This window comes from Hyaena hyaena, unplaced genomic scaffold, assembly GCF_003009895.1.
Source record: "Hyaena hyaena isolate Hyena2069 unplaced genomic scaffold, ASM300989v1 scaffold_151, whole genome shotgun sequence".
Taxonomy (NCBI): Eukaryota; Metazoa; Chordata; class Mammalia; order Carnivora; family Hyaenidae; genus Hyaena; species Hyaena hyaena.
Genome location: NW_024080783.1, coordinates 1,666,222 through 1,683,518, shown reverse-complemented (window position 1 = coordinate 1,683,518; position 17,297 = coordinate 1,666,222). Strand labels below are relative to the sequence as shown.

The 17,297-nt window shown below is 55.3% G+C and overlaps 1 protein-coding gene across 5 annotated transcripts in view; it reads left to right on the top strand.

The window, feature by feature from the left end:
• Nucleotides 1-17,297, top strand: part of NEK6 (NIMA related kinase 6) — an 86,385-nt gene that overhangs the window by 36,546 nt on the left and 32,542 nt on the right. For 4 of the 5 annotated variants that reach the window (XM_039239068.1, XM_039239065.1, XM_039239066.1 and 1 more), the window contains exons 2-4: nucleotides 1,912-2,029; nucleotides 12,973-13,113; nucleotides 14,419-14,481. In XM_039239068.1, coding sequence (XP_039094999.1) covers nucleotides 1,940-2,029; nucleotides 12,973-13,113; nucleotides 14,419-14,481 — 294 coding nt within the window. In that variant the 5' untranslated portion in view covers nucleotides 1,912-1,939. Of the gene's footprint in view, nucleotides 1-1,911; nucleotides 2,030-12,972; nucleotides 13,114-14,418; nucleotides 14,482-17,297 lie in introns of those variants that run through there. The other variant, XM_039239067.1, reaches the window with a different exon arrangement.

Sequence of the window (17,297 nt, the reverse complement as noted above, 5' to 3'; positions counted from 1 at the left end):
GAGGGCTCCCCCTGCTAGCCTGAGTTGGGTGCCTCGATTTTTGCCGTCTATTTGGTGTTCTGGAGAGCAGCTTTCTCCCCGAAACCACTGAGCAAATGTGAGCGGGAGGAGCTGGGCCCGTCCGGAGGGCACAAAGGAATCCTGGGCTCTGGACCCCAGCAAGCCAGGCCAGTGAGCGGGTTCTAGACTGGCTGGGGGTCCCTCGAGGGGCAGAGCTGAGGAGGCAGGGCTGGTGAGTCAAGCTAAGTGGGTCATTTAGGGCTTGGCGGACATCCTTTGATAGATCAAAAGGCCTCACAGACATCCCTCAGCCTGGGAGGGCTGGATGCCACCCACTGTGGCTGGAAAAACCTAGGCGGGGAGGAAGGAAGAGATTCCCTGCCTGCTGCCCAGACACCCTGTTAATGGGGGCGTGTGTTTACTTAGGATGTGTACCACAGCTAGCTGAGCCTCTAGACCAGGGGAAGGCCCTCCGTTTGGGATGTGGCTGGTACAGATGACCAGGTTCAAGATTGAGAGAGACAGAGTCCATCCAGGGAGAAAAAGCAGACCCTGAAAGGGCCGAGGGGGGGGGGAACGCATAAGGGAGTGGGGGTGGCAGACAACCCCTCCCGGCCCCACCCAGGGCTCTGGCATGCAGGTTATACCTCAGAGTATCCTGACCCGAGGCAAGGGCAGTGACTTTCATCTGGACCCCCTTGGTCATTGACTGATGTCATCAATTCCTGGCTTTCCAGAGGATATAGATGATACTGCTCCAGTAGCCTGGGCCAGTCCTCATGGGTTCTATTTGGGATGTGTCGAGTCCATGGGAGAGCCAGGGCGGGGTCTGGTAGAAGTAGCAGCAGCCAGATAAGGGGGCCATCACCTTATGCCTACAGTATGGCAGGTGCCTCCTGGGCGTCAGCCCCTTTCATCCTCCATGGGCCTGTGGGCACCCAGGCCTGACCCTGGACACAAGGTGCTGCAGAAATGCCTGTGGGTGGAGGAAAGGCTTTCATCCCAAGGAGAGCTTTTTCCTTTGCATCCAGGAAGCTCCTGGTAGCCGGATGCTGGCTGTCCCCTCCGGCTGTACAGATGCTTCTGTGTGCTTCTGCCTTGGTCCCTGCCCTCAAGGCAGGCCTCTGCTAGGGGCGGCTGGCCGAGGCTGCCTGTGACCCCGAGGGTGGAAGTGATATTGGGAGTGATTCTTAGAGGGCATTTAGCGCCAGCCTGGGCACCTAGCGGGTGCTTACTCAGGAGCAGCTTCGGTAGCTAGTGTCCTTGACTCTCCTGGAGGCCTCTGACGTGGCGGCCCCTCCCCTGGGGATAGAAGGAGCTGCTCCCCTGTGCAGAGGGCTCTGCGCCTGCCCTGAGGTTTATGCAGCACTGTGAGGGCCCCCGCGGCCTTGGCCTTCCCAGTGTTTTGTGCACCGGGACCCGGCGAGGATGGAGAGGTTGGGTCCTTCTTATAGCTGCTGCATGTAGTCTTGCCCACGGTCTCTCCACGCAGGCTGCCAACCTGGGTTTTTGTGGGGGTGATAATGGGACAGGGCTTTGTACCTGTCTCCCAGGAGGCATGAGGTGGACAGTAATGTGGAAGAACAAGGCTTTGGAGCCTAGCACTTGTGGGTTGAGTCTGGCACATCCTTGGCTGGCTGGGGGGCCACCTTTAGACCTTTCCCTGCACAGAGCCTGTTTCCCTCTCCCCTTATCCAGTGGGGGGATAGTCAGACAGGATCATGGAGGGAAAGTGTGTCATGTGGGGTATGGAGTCCTAACCCAGGCACTGCTGAGCTGGGTGCCTGCCCTGTACCTAGGCTGGTTTATCTGCAAGATGTGAAGTCTGACAATCCCGCCTACCCCCTGTGTCGTCCAGAGGAGAGAGTGAACAGGCGTGTGTATAAAGAAAGCCCTCGTTTTCTTTTGCAGCCCGTGCCTTGTGAGGCTGGCATGCAGGATGGCCGGACAACCCAGCCACATGCCCCACGGAGGGAGCCCGAGCAGCCTCTGCCACACGCCAGGGCCCGCACACCCTCCTGACCCACAGGTGAGGCCGTTTCCTTCATCTGCAGAACACTGGGGATTCACCGAGCCCCTGAGGCTGCTTCATCCCAGCCGCTTGCTGAGGCCCCTCGGCAGCCACCCAGGGGCGGGAGTGGAGCACGCTTCCTGCAGGCTCAGCCCTTGTTTCCGTCAGCAGCACTCCGCGAAGCCTCTTCTGTGCCCGAGTCTGGTCTGTCCCTGGGATTTCCTGCAACAGCTTTATCTCAGTGGGGGCCGTGCTGGGTAGGAAGGCCATGTCGTGGAGGCCCCAGGAGATAGTGAGGGGCTCAGGAAGGGACGGCATGGGCGCAGGGTCGGAAAGTACTTCTTCACCCTGCACTGAAGTCAGCCACCCTTTTTGGATTTAGCTGTGTTCTGGCCCCTCTTCATTCAGCCTCTTGGTCTAGAACCAGCAAGGCGCCAGGCCATCGGCTTCCCTCCACCTGCCTTGGCCTGGATGCGGGTCCTGGGAGAGCCAGGCAGCCACACCCCCCCTGGCTTTGCGTATGCTGTTCCCCTGGGCCTGGAGGGCCCTCCCTGACTCCTCCTCCAGGCCTCTGTCCAAATGCTGCTGCTTCTAGGCAGCCTTCTGGCTCCGCCCCACTCCTTCCTCTGTGCTGCACAGGCACTGGGTCATGGCCATGGCACCCTGGGGGGAGCTGGAGCTGGTGCCAGAGTCTGTCTCCCTTCCTAAACAGAGGATCTTTTAGGGCCGAGGTGTCACGGGTCACATCCTCCCATGCCAGAGGAGCCCCTCGGTGCCTGCTGACTGACTGAACTGCAGATGCATGTAGTACAGCCCTGCCTGGCCAGGTCTGCTCCTAGGAAGCCATGGCCTCATGGGAGAGAAAGATAAGATGCTGAGCAGAAGAAACTCAGGGGCCCATGGAGCTCAAAAAAGGCACGTGGTCCAGACTAGATGGCCAGAGAGGCTTCTTGAAGAAGTGGCATGCAAGTGGGGGATGGGGACAGAGAGCCCAGGCCAGGTACTGTAGGGCCTGGTGCACAGCCCGGAATGATGAAAAGTCATGGGTTTTTTCCCAAGCTGTGAGACCTGAATCAGAGGGAGACTCAGAGACAGCTATCTCCTTGAGCCATGGAAGGCTTGTCACAGCCTCTAACTGCCTAGCTCCTGTCAGAGGATGTCAGGTGGACTGGTGTTTGACCTGCTTGGCCAGGATTGCCATGTACAGTCATACAGGTACACACTGCACAAAGGTGTCTGTCCAAGGAGGTAGACGGGTCTGAAATCCTTCTACACCTGAGCTCCCATCAAGCCATGCTTCCTGGGTAGAGAGCTGCCTCAGCCCAAGGGAGGGAGCACCTTTGTAGGTTCATGCAGAGGCCAGACATGTGAATTGGTAGACACTGTGTCTGCTTGTGTGTGTGTGTGTGTGTGTGTGTGTGTGTGTGTGTTTGCACGTGTACGTGCGCGTGTGTGCTCATGCTCTTGCACTCACAGACTGTCTAAGGGCATCCACACTCTTCACACTTGCTGTTCCCATTGCTGGATGGGATGCGGGCCCATTTCCTAGGTGGAATTTGGGGAGGCAGATCCCAGAAGGCCCAAAGGCTTGTGGACACGGCTGGTCCAGAGTCCACCAGGACATCTCGCTGATGGCTGGGGGCAGTGGGGCCTCCTTGGGTAATGTAGCAATTTGTCATATTAAGTCATTCACTAACAATTGAGTCCCCCTTGATTAATCTCCCAGAATTAGCCAGTTGCATTTTGAGCAATTAGGGTTAATTACAGCCTCATTTGGCAGAGGAGAGAGCCCCGTAATTATTTCACGAACAAGGCGAGGAGCGGCGGGCTGCGGCGGCCGCCGCGTCCCGGTGCCTCGTCGCACATGTTGGAGTGGGTAATGACATAGTTAAGTGTAATTAGACACGATGACTTGTCGTTGGGCAGCGGCTGCTGGTGAAGGTGCCCCAGTCCCGCCAGCATCTGGCCTGGTTTGCAGAGCTGGGGAGCGTAGCCGTGTTCACACCGGCGCTGTTGCAGGCTGGTGGGAACGAAGACAGCCACCTCCTCTCTCCTCCGCTCCTGAAGCACCGGTGTTTAAACACCATCTGGGGAGACATCGTGGCCCGAATCTCGCCTGTTTCGGGGCATAGAAACACCTCAAATCGACAGCGGAGGCATTTTCCTCTATGGAAGGACACCTGCTGTTTCCCTGAAATCGTCCTTAGAGGAAGGAGCCAGGGCCCACAATGACAGGAGTACTGTGCTCTAGACCAGGTGGGGCTCAGCTCCCAACTCCATCCCTCACCAGCCAGGTGACATTGGGTAAAGTACCTGTCTGAGCCTCAGTTCCTGCATCTGTAAAATGGGGCCGTGAAGACTAAGTGAGATGGTATACTTTAAACCAACATGGCATCTGACATTGTGGGTGTTGAGGAAATGTGTGTCATTGATTTTATTCTTTTTTAAAAGTTGATTTATCTCGAGTGTGAGTTGGAGAGGGGCATCTCGAGTGTGAGTTGGAGAGGGGCAGAGAGAGAGAGGGAGAGAGAGGGAGACAAGCAGGCTCCTTGCTGTCAGCACAGAGCCTGGTGTGGGGCTCGATCCCACAAACCGTGAGATCATGACCTGAGGTGAAACCAAGAGTCTGCCCTTTAACTGGCTGAGCCACCCAGCTGCCCCTGTCACTCATTTTATTCTTTTGATTTAGCATTCATTTTAGTTTTCATGTTAAAGAGCCCAGAGCTGGAAATACCCACAGTGAGGAAAAGAACAACTTAGCAAACATTCAGCCTGGTTTCGTTAACTTTCTGTGCTACAGGCTAATGATTGGTCATTTCAAGGAGCTTTCTAGCTCTCTAGTGAGACCTGTCAGCTTATGAAAACATGGGTGCTGAACCCAGTGGAATCACATGTAAAATTATTGAGATTTCGAATGAATGAATGAACCCAGTGGAATCACATGTAAAATTATTGAGATTTCAAATGAATGAATGAACCCAGTGGAATCACATGTAAAATTATTGAGATTTCAAATGAATGAATGAATGAATGCAGCCGAGAAAAAAGAGCTTTAGTGCCCCCATGCTTTATGATTCTACCAGTTTGCTGCAGACAGTTTTCATCAGGAATGAAACACAGCTGACCCACTAAGAACCACGTGAATTTCCAAGAAGGAGAAAGGTGCTCTTGTCTGAGAAAGCCCTGGTTAATGTGTCTTCCATCTGGAAAGTCTTTGCAAACCTCCTTGGGGCGTGCCAAGTTCAGTTATATTCGGCCCTATTCAGAGAAAGAGAAATGTGCGTTACTTTTCAGGGGATGGATAGACGGCTGCCTCTTCGATCTGAATCACACAGGCCAACATCTTTATGAAAATCTTCCCAAAGCAGTGTTGGTAGTTAGGTAAGATTTAATGACCAAATATTAACAGCTATTAAAACTCAAGAAGTGTTTGCCAACGTGTCGTAAATTCAGCAGGGGCCTGTCTCATTTCTGCCTCGGGTCTGCTTAAAGCCCCACACAGAAGTAGAGATAGTCAGTACGGAGGTGGAAAGCCCCCCAGAGGGATGGGCGGTTGCTGAGGGAGCCCAGAGGGTGGGGTGGGATGGGGACACTCTAGAGAGATGACGTCTGGCCTGGCTATAATCAGGAGTTTGGGGCAGGACAGGGAGAGGGTGTCCCAGGAGGAGAAAGGGGCCAGGGCCAGCCTGAAGGGGCAGGACCAGTCAGGTTGGGCAGGTGTTTAAATACCACTGCTTCCTGGTGTTTATGAAAGGCCGTATCATCTGGAATTGAGTCTATAGTGAATGAGTGATGAGCCCATCAGAGGTTTAGATGGACAAGGGAGTTTGCATTTTTTTGAAAGATCACTGATTGCTGGTGCTCAAAGCACAGGTAAGGTGAAAATAGGAGGAAGCCTCCCTCCCCTCCCCTCCCCTCTCCCCTACCTTGGTCTTAAGTGGCTGGACACAGGGAGAGAAGATTCCAGAGACTTCCAGGGGGCAAAAAGCAACTGCACTTGGTAACTGAGGGCATGAGGGAGAGCAAAGTTGAGGATGTATCCAGCCTCATGGTGGGATGGCTGATGCTCTCTGTGGCTTTCCTCCGTCAAGTCTTGGCTCGTTGGTCACTGTGGCTGGTTCCCAGATTCTTTTTTTTTTTTTTAAGAGCTTGTTTTTAATGTCTTATTTATTTCTGAGAGAGAGAGAGAGAGAGAGAGAGAGAGAGACAGCGTGAGCAGGTAAGGGTCAGAGAAAGAGGGAGACACAGAATCTGAAGCAGGCTCCAGGCTCTGAACTGTCAGCACAGAGCCCGACGCGGGGCTCGAACCCACAAACCGTGAGATCATGACACTTAACTGACTGAGCCACCCAGGCGCCCCTCCCGGATTCTTTTATGTATGTTTAAGCTCAGCTTTCTCTGAGCTCAGCTTGTGGCAATTGTCCTGGGGGACCCGCTGCAGCTGAGACGATCCTAGGTTACCAGGTGACTTCCAAGTTTTGGGCATCTTGCTCACTGTTTCCATGCGCTGATGGCCCTCAGAACCTGAATATAGACTTCCAGGTTGGGACAGTCATGGTGGCAGTATTGCCAATAGTGACATCTCATCCATCTTCCTCCCGACTTGGAGAACCAGGTCTTATTCAGAACTCTGTTTCGAGGAGAAGGAAATCGAGATAAGTGATGTGTACGTTTTGCCCTTGAGGGGCTGAGCCAGCATTCACACCGAGGCCTGTGGCCCCAAGGCACCCCTTCTTTTTGTCACAAGATCTGCGAGAGGGAAGATGAGCTTTGGTTTGAAATTAGCCACATTGTGAGAGCTGAGCAGGGACGTCCTGTCAAGAGCCTGACAATATGGACTCTCTGTAAATCGTGCCCTTCTTCTGTGTAACACAGATTTAAAACACATCACCATATCCATTAGAAGTTCCCTACACACAGTGTCAGATGTCTTTAAAGGTGAAATTCGTTTACAGGAAATGTCATTCTGATGAAGTATGCTTTTTAAAATCACAGAAACAGTTGCCTTAAAATTAATGATGCATTGCAAATATCAGGGAAAAAAAAAGACCCATTCAGTGTAAAGATGATTAAAATTCAGGTCAGAAGTCTGACTTAGTCAGGCTAAATTTTTTAATGAGATTTCAGAAAATTAATTGGGCGAATGCATTTTTATTCTTTTAACGTGATTTTATGCTCCTTTTTTTTTTTTTTTTTTAAGGATTTGTCAATGGCTGAGACTTACTGTGGTTCAAACATTTTAAACTCAAATTAGCACAGGGTGGGAGGTGTTCATGGCCTAGTTTGACTTGAAGAAGAGAGCCCGGGTTTCTCTGAGCTTTCCGGGGTGGGGGTGTCCTGGGGTTGTTCACCAGCTGCCCACCCCATGTCTGGCCTTGGCCTGAGAAGGCTGGTGCCGTTTCTTGGGGGAGGGGTTGGATTAGGGAAAGAGGGTACTCGGGAACCTTGACCTTCTCCGTGGCTCCTGCTTCAGCTGAGGCTCCTGCTGTCCAGGGAGTCCCCTCCAGAGTCTCCTCTTCTCCCTGAGATGGTGTTTGCCCCTCAGGGTCCCTGCAGCTGGCAGCAGAGCATGGTCCGCGCCCCCGCCACCTCCTCCGAGCCTCTGCCCATCTGCTCCAACTCTGGGAGAGAATTAAGGGGCTGCCATCCTGGGGAAGGGGGCTGAGGAGTCAGAAATGGCTTCTGGTAGCCTTTTCCCAGTGAGTAGCTCGCAGCATAGCCCTACAAAGGGAGGCCAGCGAGCCTGTTGTCTAGCTCAGTCCTTTGGCAAACAGTCCTGGATGACCCGTGCAGGGAGCCCGTGAAGTCAGAAGGCTACAGGGGCATGTCCACCTCGCTGCTCTACTGCAGTCACGTGACGATGGGTAAATGACCTCTCTGAGCCTCAGTTTCCTCATCTGTAAAATGAGGCTGTGAAGACTAAGCGAGATGGTATACTTTAAGCTTTTTTTTTCCTTTGAGAAACAGAGCACGAGTGAGCGAGGGGCAGTGAGAGAGAATCCCACGAGGGGCAGAGAGAAAGGGAGAGAGTGTGGAGCCCGAAGCGTGACTCAAGCTCACAAACTGTGAGACTGTGACCTGAGCGGATGTCGGATGCTTGACCTGAGCCACGCAGGTGCCCCAAGATGCTATACTTTAAACCCCCAGCATGGCATCTGACGTCATGGGTGTTAAGGAAACGGTATACCATTGATCTTATTCCTCTAAAGTTCATTGTCGTTTTCACAGCCAAAGAGCCCAGAGCTGGAAATTCCCCCAGCGCAGACCCTCCATGGGGTAGGGATGGTGATAACAACAGCTGAGACCTCCCTGCCTCAGCTCGTCCCCAGCCCCCGTGCAGGCAGGCGCCCACCTTGTGCGAGGTCCACACAGAGAGCAGTGTCAATACCTGACTTTAACAACCCTATAGCATCTCCCATGTGCCAGGCACTCTTCCAGGAGCCTTCATTCAGGAACTTTCTTACCCCCCAGCAGCCCTCTAAAGAAGGCACAATTATTACCTTAATTGTACGGATTAAGGCCCCGAGGGTTTATCCAAGGTCCCCAGCCAGGAAGTGGCAGATCTGGGATTTGAACTCAAGCCTCTGCGCCCCAGTGTCAGTGTCTCAGCTGGTGGAGCCAGAGCAGGGGTCACCCCCCTGCCAAGCTGTGCTCCAGGACTGGTGCCTGTTCTCCCCAGGAGCCAGCAGGGGGTCCAAGATGTAACAGGGGACAGTGAGAATTATTAGATGAGCAGTTTTCAGAAAGGCCATCAGGGCTAGAGTATTACCTTGAAGTCTCCGTCTCCCCCCTGGCCCGTCTGCCCAGCAGCTCAGAGCTCCCTGGACCCTTGGCACCAGCATCCTCCCCTGGATCCCTCAGAGGAATCCTGGGGCTCATAGCACTAACGTCCCCCTGTTGGGGATGACCTCACTCAGCTGCAGGGCAAGAGCGCAGCTCGCTGAGGGCTGACCCAGCAGGGAAGGAGGCCTTGGAGGCGGCTAAGGAGAGATGCCTGACCTTATGGGGCCAGAACTCCTTTCACCTTTTCCTCTTCTGTCATATCTCCTGAGTTAAATCCGAGTCATGGCTCTCCTGGCTCAGGCACTGCACCCTGTGTCCCGCAGTGTCCCCTACCTGAACAGAGGTCACCTGGGGACAGGGCCCTATGCCCACCCCTGTGAGGATGGTGGTGGCCCCAAGCCTGCCCAGACTGTTCTTCTCCTCACTAGTGGTGGTGCTTCCAAAGGACCCCGCCTCCCTCCCTCCCCCCCCCCCCCCAACAGGAGCTCATTCCTCTAATTAGGTCCAATGGGTTGTGACAGGAAATGCAAATCTGGGTCATCGCATATGCAGATGTGCAGCTGGAGTCTCAGGATGCCAGCCGGGATGTCACCCTGCCCTCCCAGAGTGTCCTCTGGGCAGCATGGCCTTCAGGGCACATCTCCGGGGTGGACAAGAGAGTGCCAGGGACTCCAGCCACCTTTGACGGCTTCTCGCCTGGTGTTTGCAGAGCAGGGACCCTAGGAGTTCACCTCCTCCAAACTCTTCACTGTCCTGGGGGGAAACTGAGGCTCAGACAGGGGAGGGGCCCTGCCCGTGTCACCTCTCAGTGCATCTGGCTCTACACGGTCAGGGAGTTCAGGGTCAGCTCCCTGCTGACCAGCTGTTAGGAGATTTAAGTCACAAAAGCTGTGTAGGCAGCATCGTAGATCGTTTTCCTGAGGCTGTGTGATTTCAGCTGCGCTCACAAGGGACAGTGGTGGCATCACCAAGTCCCACAGCACACCGGGTTGCTTTGAACACATTCCACTGTGGCATTGGACACATGTGCCCTGAGCACTTGCTCTGGGTGGGTGAGGGCCTCAGCTCAGGGGACATGGAAGGGACTAAGGGGCTCATCTTGGAGAGGCCTGTGTTTGGGGAACGGGGTGGGGCTCAGGTGACTGGACGGGAAGCAAGAAACAGGAAGCATAGACCTGGCCAGTCACAGGGTCTTGAAGGAAAAACAGAGGAGCAATCTGATTTGGGAGGCCACTCAGTATAGCACAAAGGGCGTGGACTCTGGAGTCTCCGGTCGTGGGTCCAAATCCCTCCCATTACTCACTGTGAGGTCTAGAGCTGGTCGCTGCCTCCCCTCTGAGCCTCAGTTTCCTAAAATGCGGACAACAGTGATCCCTACTCACAGGGTCATGGGAAGTGTTCTATACGGTGCCTGGCACACAGTAAGTGCTCAATAAATGCTCGTTCTTTCTTACAAGGCCATTTTGTGTATAAGTAGGTTGATTGTTGTTACTGAAGAACCTACGTGACAGACACTGGCATATGGTGGATAAGATTGGGGTCTTCCTCCTCCACCAGCCCTCACTCCTGCTCAGCACACCCAGGAAGCAGCTTCAAATCTCTCACCAGAAGAGGTAATTACGCCTTAAGCCTTCAGAGTCAAGGTTGGCTGAACTATTGCCTTGCTATGGGAAGGAGGCAGCAGGCTGTGAGTCTCAGACCTTGGTAGGAGGGTGCTGTTAGGATTTCCTTGGCACAGAGCTGGGTCTGGGCAGGTTCAGAAAGGCCAAGAGTAGGGGTGAGGAGTAGCAGCTAAGGGCCCCTCTCTCTTGCCCCTTATTACCTGTCAGTAATAAGAATGACTGAGCACCTACTGTGTGCAGGGGTAAGGGGGGCTCAGCAATCTCACATGATCCTTCCAGCAACCCTAAGAGACAGCCCTGCTTCTATCCCTCTGCCTTACAAGGAAACAGACGAAGAAGCTTGTGTAACTGCCCAAGGTCACCAGCCAGCAACCCAGAAAACGTGCATCAGGAAATATACATAAGGGTGTTTATTGCAACATTATCTGTAGTGACAGGAGACTGGAAACAAGCTTTCTGTGTCGCGTATTGGGCAGTTATTTAAATCACTGTCAGTGGACAATATGCATCAGTTACTGAGAGGGGAAAGCAAGTCTTAGAGTTAAATGTTCACCCAATTTTGTGGGTTTTTTTTTTAAGTTTACTTATTTGAGAGAGTGCACGTGTGAGTGGGGCAAGGGGCAGAAAGAGAGGGAGACTCCCAAGCAGGGTCCACACTGCCAGTGAGGAGCCTGATGTGGGGCTCGAACTCACAAATTGTGAGATCATGACCTGAGCTGAAATTAGGAGTCAGATGCCTAACTGACTGAGCTACCCAAACACACCATGATTTTGTGTTTTTAAAAAGTACATCATCTCCATATATGTGGACATTCGTTAACTGAGCGAACATTTATTGAGTGCCTACAACATGTCACACACCTTTTTGTGGAGTTGGGAGACAAACAAGATAACTAAGTAAAATACAGCATTTGGAATGCTAGAAGGAGAACATGGAGGGAGTCGGAAGTGTGGAAGGGAGACAAACGGTAAGGCTTCCAAGGAACATTCCAGACAGAAGGCCCAGCGAGAGCACGAAAGGATGGTCAGTGTGGAAGGAGCGAAGTGACCAAGAGAAAGTAATAAAGCAGCAAGGTGGCAGAGGTGTGAGGGGTGTGAGTGGGCAGAGCACGTGGGGTCTTAAAGGCCTCGTGGGGGGTTGTCGGTGAGGACTTTGAGTCACCGTGCCAGGTTGTTAACTTTACTCACCTTACTGTGATGCCGTGCTTTCCTTATCTTTGCCTGTTTCGCATTTCAAACTGAACACATTGGCATAGTAAAGAAAAAGAAGGAAAAAAATCGAAGCTGATTGAGAACAGACATCCTGAAACAGATGCCAGCCCCCACAGGGCCCCACAGGCTTCTTCCGGGGCTTATTTGTCTAAAAGTTGGTATTTGGGTGAAGGAGAGTTCCAGAACGCAGCCCAGAAAAGTTCCTGATCTTCCACCCTCTTGGATGCTTCCGGCCCAAGTCTGGGAGAGGCCTTTTCACGTCAGAAAATTCAGACACTTGTCCCTTCCTGCTTTGGTGGGACTCTTGTGCCTCCCACCCCACCCTCAGCCCCTAAATGAGCTCCGCAGACGTTTCTGTAGCCCTTCTACGTGTGAGACCCGGTCCTCACACACCATCCAGCCGGGGAGGGCCCCCAGTGGCGGTGATCCCCTGCCCCAGAGTGGCGCGGGGGCACGGTCGCAGGAGAAGGGCGCATTTTGCCAGGCCGACGCGGGGCAGACCAGAGCCACAGCGTCCTCTCCTCCTCTTCCCCTTTCCAGGGCCCAAGTTGGCTCCCCGTCCTCTCCTTCTCCCCAGGGTACTTTGCGTGTATGTTGTAGGGGGTGGAAGGGGCGGCGTGCCTACTGCGGGCAGCGCCATCCCTGGGCAGGTCAGCTGTGGGTTCAGCACTGGGTCCTGGAGAGTCATCGTGAAGTGTCTGGATCCTTCGTGTCGCCATAAAGGGGGAAGTTTACCCAAAGAACAGGCTCAGAATGGTGAGGCTGCAGATTTAGTCTTGGTTTTCTCATGTCTTTGATGGGATTGGCTACCCCAGAAGGGGAGGTCGCCACATCCTACGATGACTTGTAGGGTTAGGGTTGGGGCTGACCCGTGGAGGGCCCTGGGGCCCGTGACGCCAGTGAGAGCCAGCAGGGCCGCCCCCTAGCTGTGTGACCTTGGCAGGCCGCTCCCTTCACACCTGCTCTGCCCGCTGGCTCCAGCCTGGGCACAGGGAGGTCAGGAATGAACAAGCTAGGTGAGGCCCAGGCCCCAGGGAGCCAGCCTTCTGGGCGTGCAGGGCAGCAACAAGCAGATGAACGCATGATCAGGTAATGAAGCGTGGTGCTAAGTGCCATGGCGGAAACCAGCGGCCTCAGTTTCTCACGTGCGGAGTCGGGGGCGTCGTGGTGTGGACAGCACCCCGGGGGGTGGTGTGGTCTCCGACTGTGAGGGTGGCCTTCAGAGTCTCTCCTGGACCTTAGAGGAGCGCTGCAGGGGTCGCCGGGCTCCGGAAGGGCCCCCAGCTGCCCAGGGCCCGGCCCCTCACGCAGCCCGGCCACTGACAACCTGTTTCTCTCCTGCAGAGGCACCCAAACAGCCTGTCTTTTCGCTGCTCGCTGGCAGACTTCCAGATCGAGAAGAAGATAGGCCGAGGACAGTTCAGCGAGGTGTACAAGGCCACCTGCCTGCTGGACAGGAAGACGGTGGCTCTCAAGAAGGTGCAGGTGAGCCCATGGGGTCGAAGCCACATCATAGAGCCAGGTTTTGTGTCTAACATTGTGGCCTTGGGCCAGTCCCTTCCCCTTCCTCTAAAACCCACACCTGACTCACAGGGCTGTGGGAAGGATTAGGTGGGCCCCTGTTGATGAAAGCTCATTGTGAGCCTTAAAGGGCAAGGCAAATGAGCATGCATTGAGCACCACTGTATACTGGGTTGTATCTTGAGAACAGCCCCATGGGTGAGGGCGGTCATCCCATTTTTCAGATCAGAAGAACCGCAGAGGCGCGAGTGTCTATCTCACTGGGCCCACGGAGCGAGCGGAGGGGGAGCTCAGACTCCGACCCACACCCACCCTCCCTGGGACCCACACTTGCCGATCACCTCTGGGCTTGAGAGCCTTTCCTGACCTCCATGTCCCTCCGAAATGGAGGAGGGGGCTCGAGCAGACGGGTCGGCAGCCACAGAGACCTGCCAGGCTGCGTTTCAGTGAGAGCCACTGGGCCCATCGGAGCCGCGCGTCACCACGGAAGGTGGCTTTAAATTCTCCAGCGGAGCTCCCCGACGCGCATTTGTCCTTCAAGGATGAGATTAGCCTGGGCAGAGGAGGCCCCAGGGAGAAGGTGACTCAGACGCAGCCATGGGTGGGAGCCAGGCGACCGTTCTTTGCTGGTCTGTAAATGGCACATGCGGCTCCAGGTCGCTGGAGGAGAGACAGGCTCCTCCGGAAATGGCCTGCTTTCTGCTCATGGCCTTCCAAGGAGGGGCCCACCTGGCTCTCTTTGACTTGCTTTCCGGTGCCGTGACGGGTTTTGTAGTGGGCACCTTCTGTTTGTTGCCAGGGGTCAGAGGTGTTCTGAGGGCCCAAGACAAGGCAAGGCTCTGAACAGCCCGGGGGTGGGGGGGGGGGACGGTGCCAGGTGCTGTGCTTGCACCATCGTACTCCGCCCACGTGACCACCTGTGAGGTCAGGCCAGGCTGTTGGCCCCATTTCCAGGGGTGAAGACTGAGGCTCCAAGCATGTTTCCTGGCCTGCCACTTACCAGTGTGTGGCCTCAGCAAGTCACTGCACCTCTGGGTCTTTCTCTGTAAGTCGTCACCAGTAACTCCTGCCTCACAGGAGGATTCAGCGCAGAGCGGTCGGCACAGCGCCTGCCATATGATGGGCACCCAGTAAACAGCTGTCGTGTGTGTGTGGGGTCCCTCGGCGAGGAGGTGGGAGAGCCAGGGTGGGAGTTCCTGTCCTCATGGCTCCCGGCGGGGGGCCCTGGAGCTGGATTTTAACCACTTTCTCTTTTTCCTCTCACCCAAGATATTTGAGATGATGGACGCCAAAGCCAGGCAGGACTGCGTCAAGGAGATCGGCCTCCTAAAGGTGAGTGCCCTGGGCTGAGCAGGGGCCCCTCACTTCCTCTCGGTGGCCTGGTCTCCAGGCGGGGCCACCTGTTGGCCGTCGCAGACCGCAGCTGGTTAGGTTCAGAAACAACGCCCTTTTGAGGGTCAGTGGTCCATTTGTTTCCTCGTGACTGGGTGGGCGTGGGCCCCACCTCACCTCTGCCTGGCCTCATGGCGCCCCCAGACTGGCCGTCCTTGTCCCATGCTGATTCTGTTTATGGACACCGGCGCCTGGCACCAAAGTCCTTCCCCTGAGGGCACCAAATCACTGCCACCCGGGAGATGCCCCCACCTGGGGTAACTCAGCAAGGCCAGCCAGGGATGCTGGACAGGATTCACAGTCAGCTGTGTGGCCCGGGGCTCCTGGTGTTGGACGATTGTCATCCTGTTAGGCTCTTCCCAGACCTATCTAGACAGGAGGTCGGGGGGTGGGGGGTGGTATCTGTGGCCTTTCCTTTCCCCTCCCCTCTGGCCTCCTCGTTGGCCTCCCCAGAGTCAAGAGACAACAGAACTTTCTGGACTAGACTTGCCCCCAGCCTAGGGCTTCTCTCTCCTGGAGATCCCTCCCTGCTCCCTGGAACCCAGGGATTCTGCCCCCGGGTCTTATGGGCGGTGGAGGAGGAGGGATGTTTTGTGTTTTGGAGGCCCCGGAGCCTAGGTTCAAATCCTACTGTCTTCATTTACAAGCTATGTTACCTTAAGCAAGTGACTTAGCCTCTGGGAGCCTCAGTTTGCCCATCTGCTCAGTGGTCAGATAGGCCTCATGGGATACAGGCAGTTAGAGAAGATTAAATAAAATAGTATCTGAGGGAGGCCCGGCACAAGAGAGCACAGAGTAGGTGGTCATGCGGTGTTCTCCCCTTTCAGGAAACAGAGAGCTTGCTCGGCACCTTCCGGTGAAGGGGGCCTGCTGCGGGATTTCTGGTTAGCGGTTTACACCGCCGGGTCTGCCCTGGGCTCTCGGGCCCGGTCCCCGCCCACCCTCAGCCGCTCCCAGGCAGCAGGCAGCGGGCAGCCAGGGTGACTGTCGAAGTGATGCTGGCTGACCCAGGGGCCGGGGAGTACAGGATCCCGTCCCAGACTCTGGAAGGCTGGGGGATCCCCGCGGCGTGGAGCTGGGGGGCCAGGCGGGGGCAGCCTTGGACACCACACTCAGGATGTGGGACTCGAACGCAGGAACAGCAGGGGAGCCCCTGAAGTGGCTGCGAGCAGGGGGTGTGTGGCCCCAAGTGATTTGTGACCCTGCCCATGATGGGTCCCGGGGAGGCTTACGGGGAGGTGTCCTGAACTCGAACTAGTACAGGTCCAAAAATCCCCTCCAGATAATCTTTTTAAAGTTTTACGTAAAAGTTAACTTTGGGACCCAGTTGTGATCTCAGGGCTCTGGCTGATTTCCCCGCCCTTGGGGACCTGCTGTGACGGTCACCCACCCTCTCTCTTGTCCTGTGGCCAAGAATGCACGCGTGCCGTTCACCACGAGTAAGGAATTGTATGTGCACACGTACTGAACCAGCTTGTTCTGGGTCCCTGGGCTTCAGGGAAGTCACAGGCGAGGCTTGGTGCGACCTGGGCCTATTCCAGGGGCTTCCTCAGGCTGCAGTGTGGCCGAGTGCCATTGACCATGGCTCTGGAGGTGGGCACGCCCCTCACGCACTAGCTGTGTGACCGTAGGCAAGCTGTTGACCACTCGGGGCCTCAGTTTTGTTGTCTGTAAAAGGGGGTGATGATAACAGAAGATGGGTTGGAAGGGCTCAGTGTAGCATATCTGTTGCGTGTAAGTGCTTGGTCACAGGCAGCCCTTGTCATTGTGGTTACAGCCTGTGCTGCTCACTGCCAGCCCTTCTCCAGAATGCCGATCCAGCTCCCCAGTCGGCCCACGGGAAGTCAACAGGATGTGCCAGGGCACGAGGTGTTTCCTGCAAAACAAAGGGAAACATAGTTCTCAGGGGCCACTGGGCAACATTATTCATGTCATTCATGCCAGGACCCGAACCCCAAAACCTCCCAGTGCGGAGGCCCCCCAGACATGGGGCGGGAAGGGAGGCCCTGTCAGAACACAGGCATAGATGGTGTGTTCATACAGTCAGCACAGTTTGGGGGAGCACCGAGTGCTGGGCACAAGGATGCAGCCAGCAGGGAAGACAGATCCGAGCAGACTGCTGGATCAGGTCCCAGCGGGGCCACAAGTGGGACAGAGCAAAGCCCCTGGCAGCAGAGATTCGAGGGAGGGAACCTGAGCCCTTTACTGTCACCTCTGCCTTCCTTCTCTCTGGCCGTCGCCCATCCCTCGGTAGCCAGCACCAAGGCCAGGCCTGGCCCGGGGCCTCAGGGACAGCCCCACCCGGTGCAGCTCCAACTTGTGGGAGAGAGAGATGGGTGTGGATTGTGGGGACACCAGACAGCGAGAGGGCGGCCGACGCTGCCAGGAGGAGCTGCACTGGAGATGGATCTTGAGGGGTTGCTTACATGAACCCCAGATACGTGAAGCCAAAGCAGCTACCCCTCTGCCCTCACAAACCGAGAAACCCTGCCCCTCACATCTTTTTTTTTAAACAGTTTCATGCCCACAAGTGCCCTCCTCCATGCCCATCACCCCCCTTCCCTTCCCCCCCACCCCATCAGCCCTCGGTTTGTTCTCAACATTCAAGAGTCTCTCATGGTTTGCCTCCCTCCCTCTCCCCCGCTATTTTTCCCCTTCTTCTCCCCGATGGTCCTCAGTTAAGTTCCTCCTAATCCTCCTATACATGCAAACATATGGTGTCTGTCCTTCTCTGCCTAACTTGTTTCGCTCAGCAT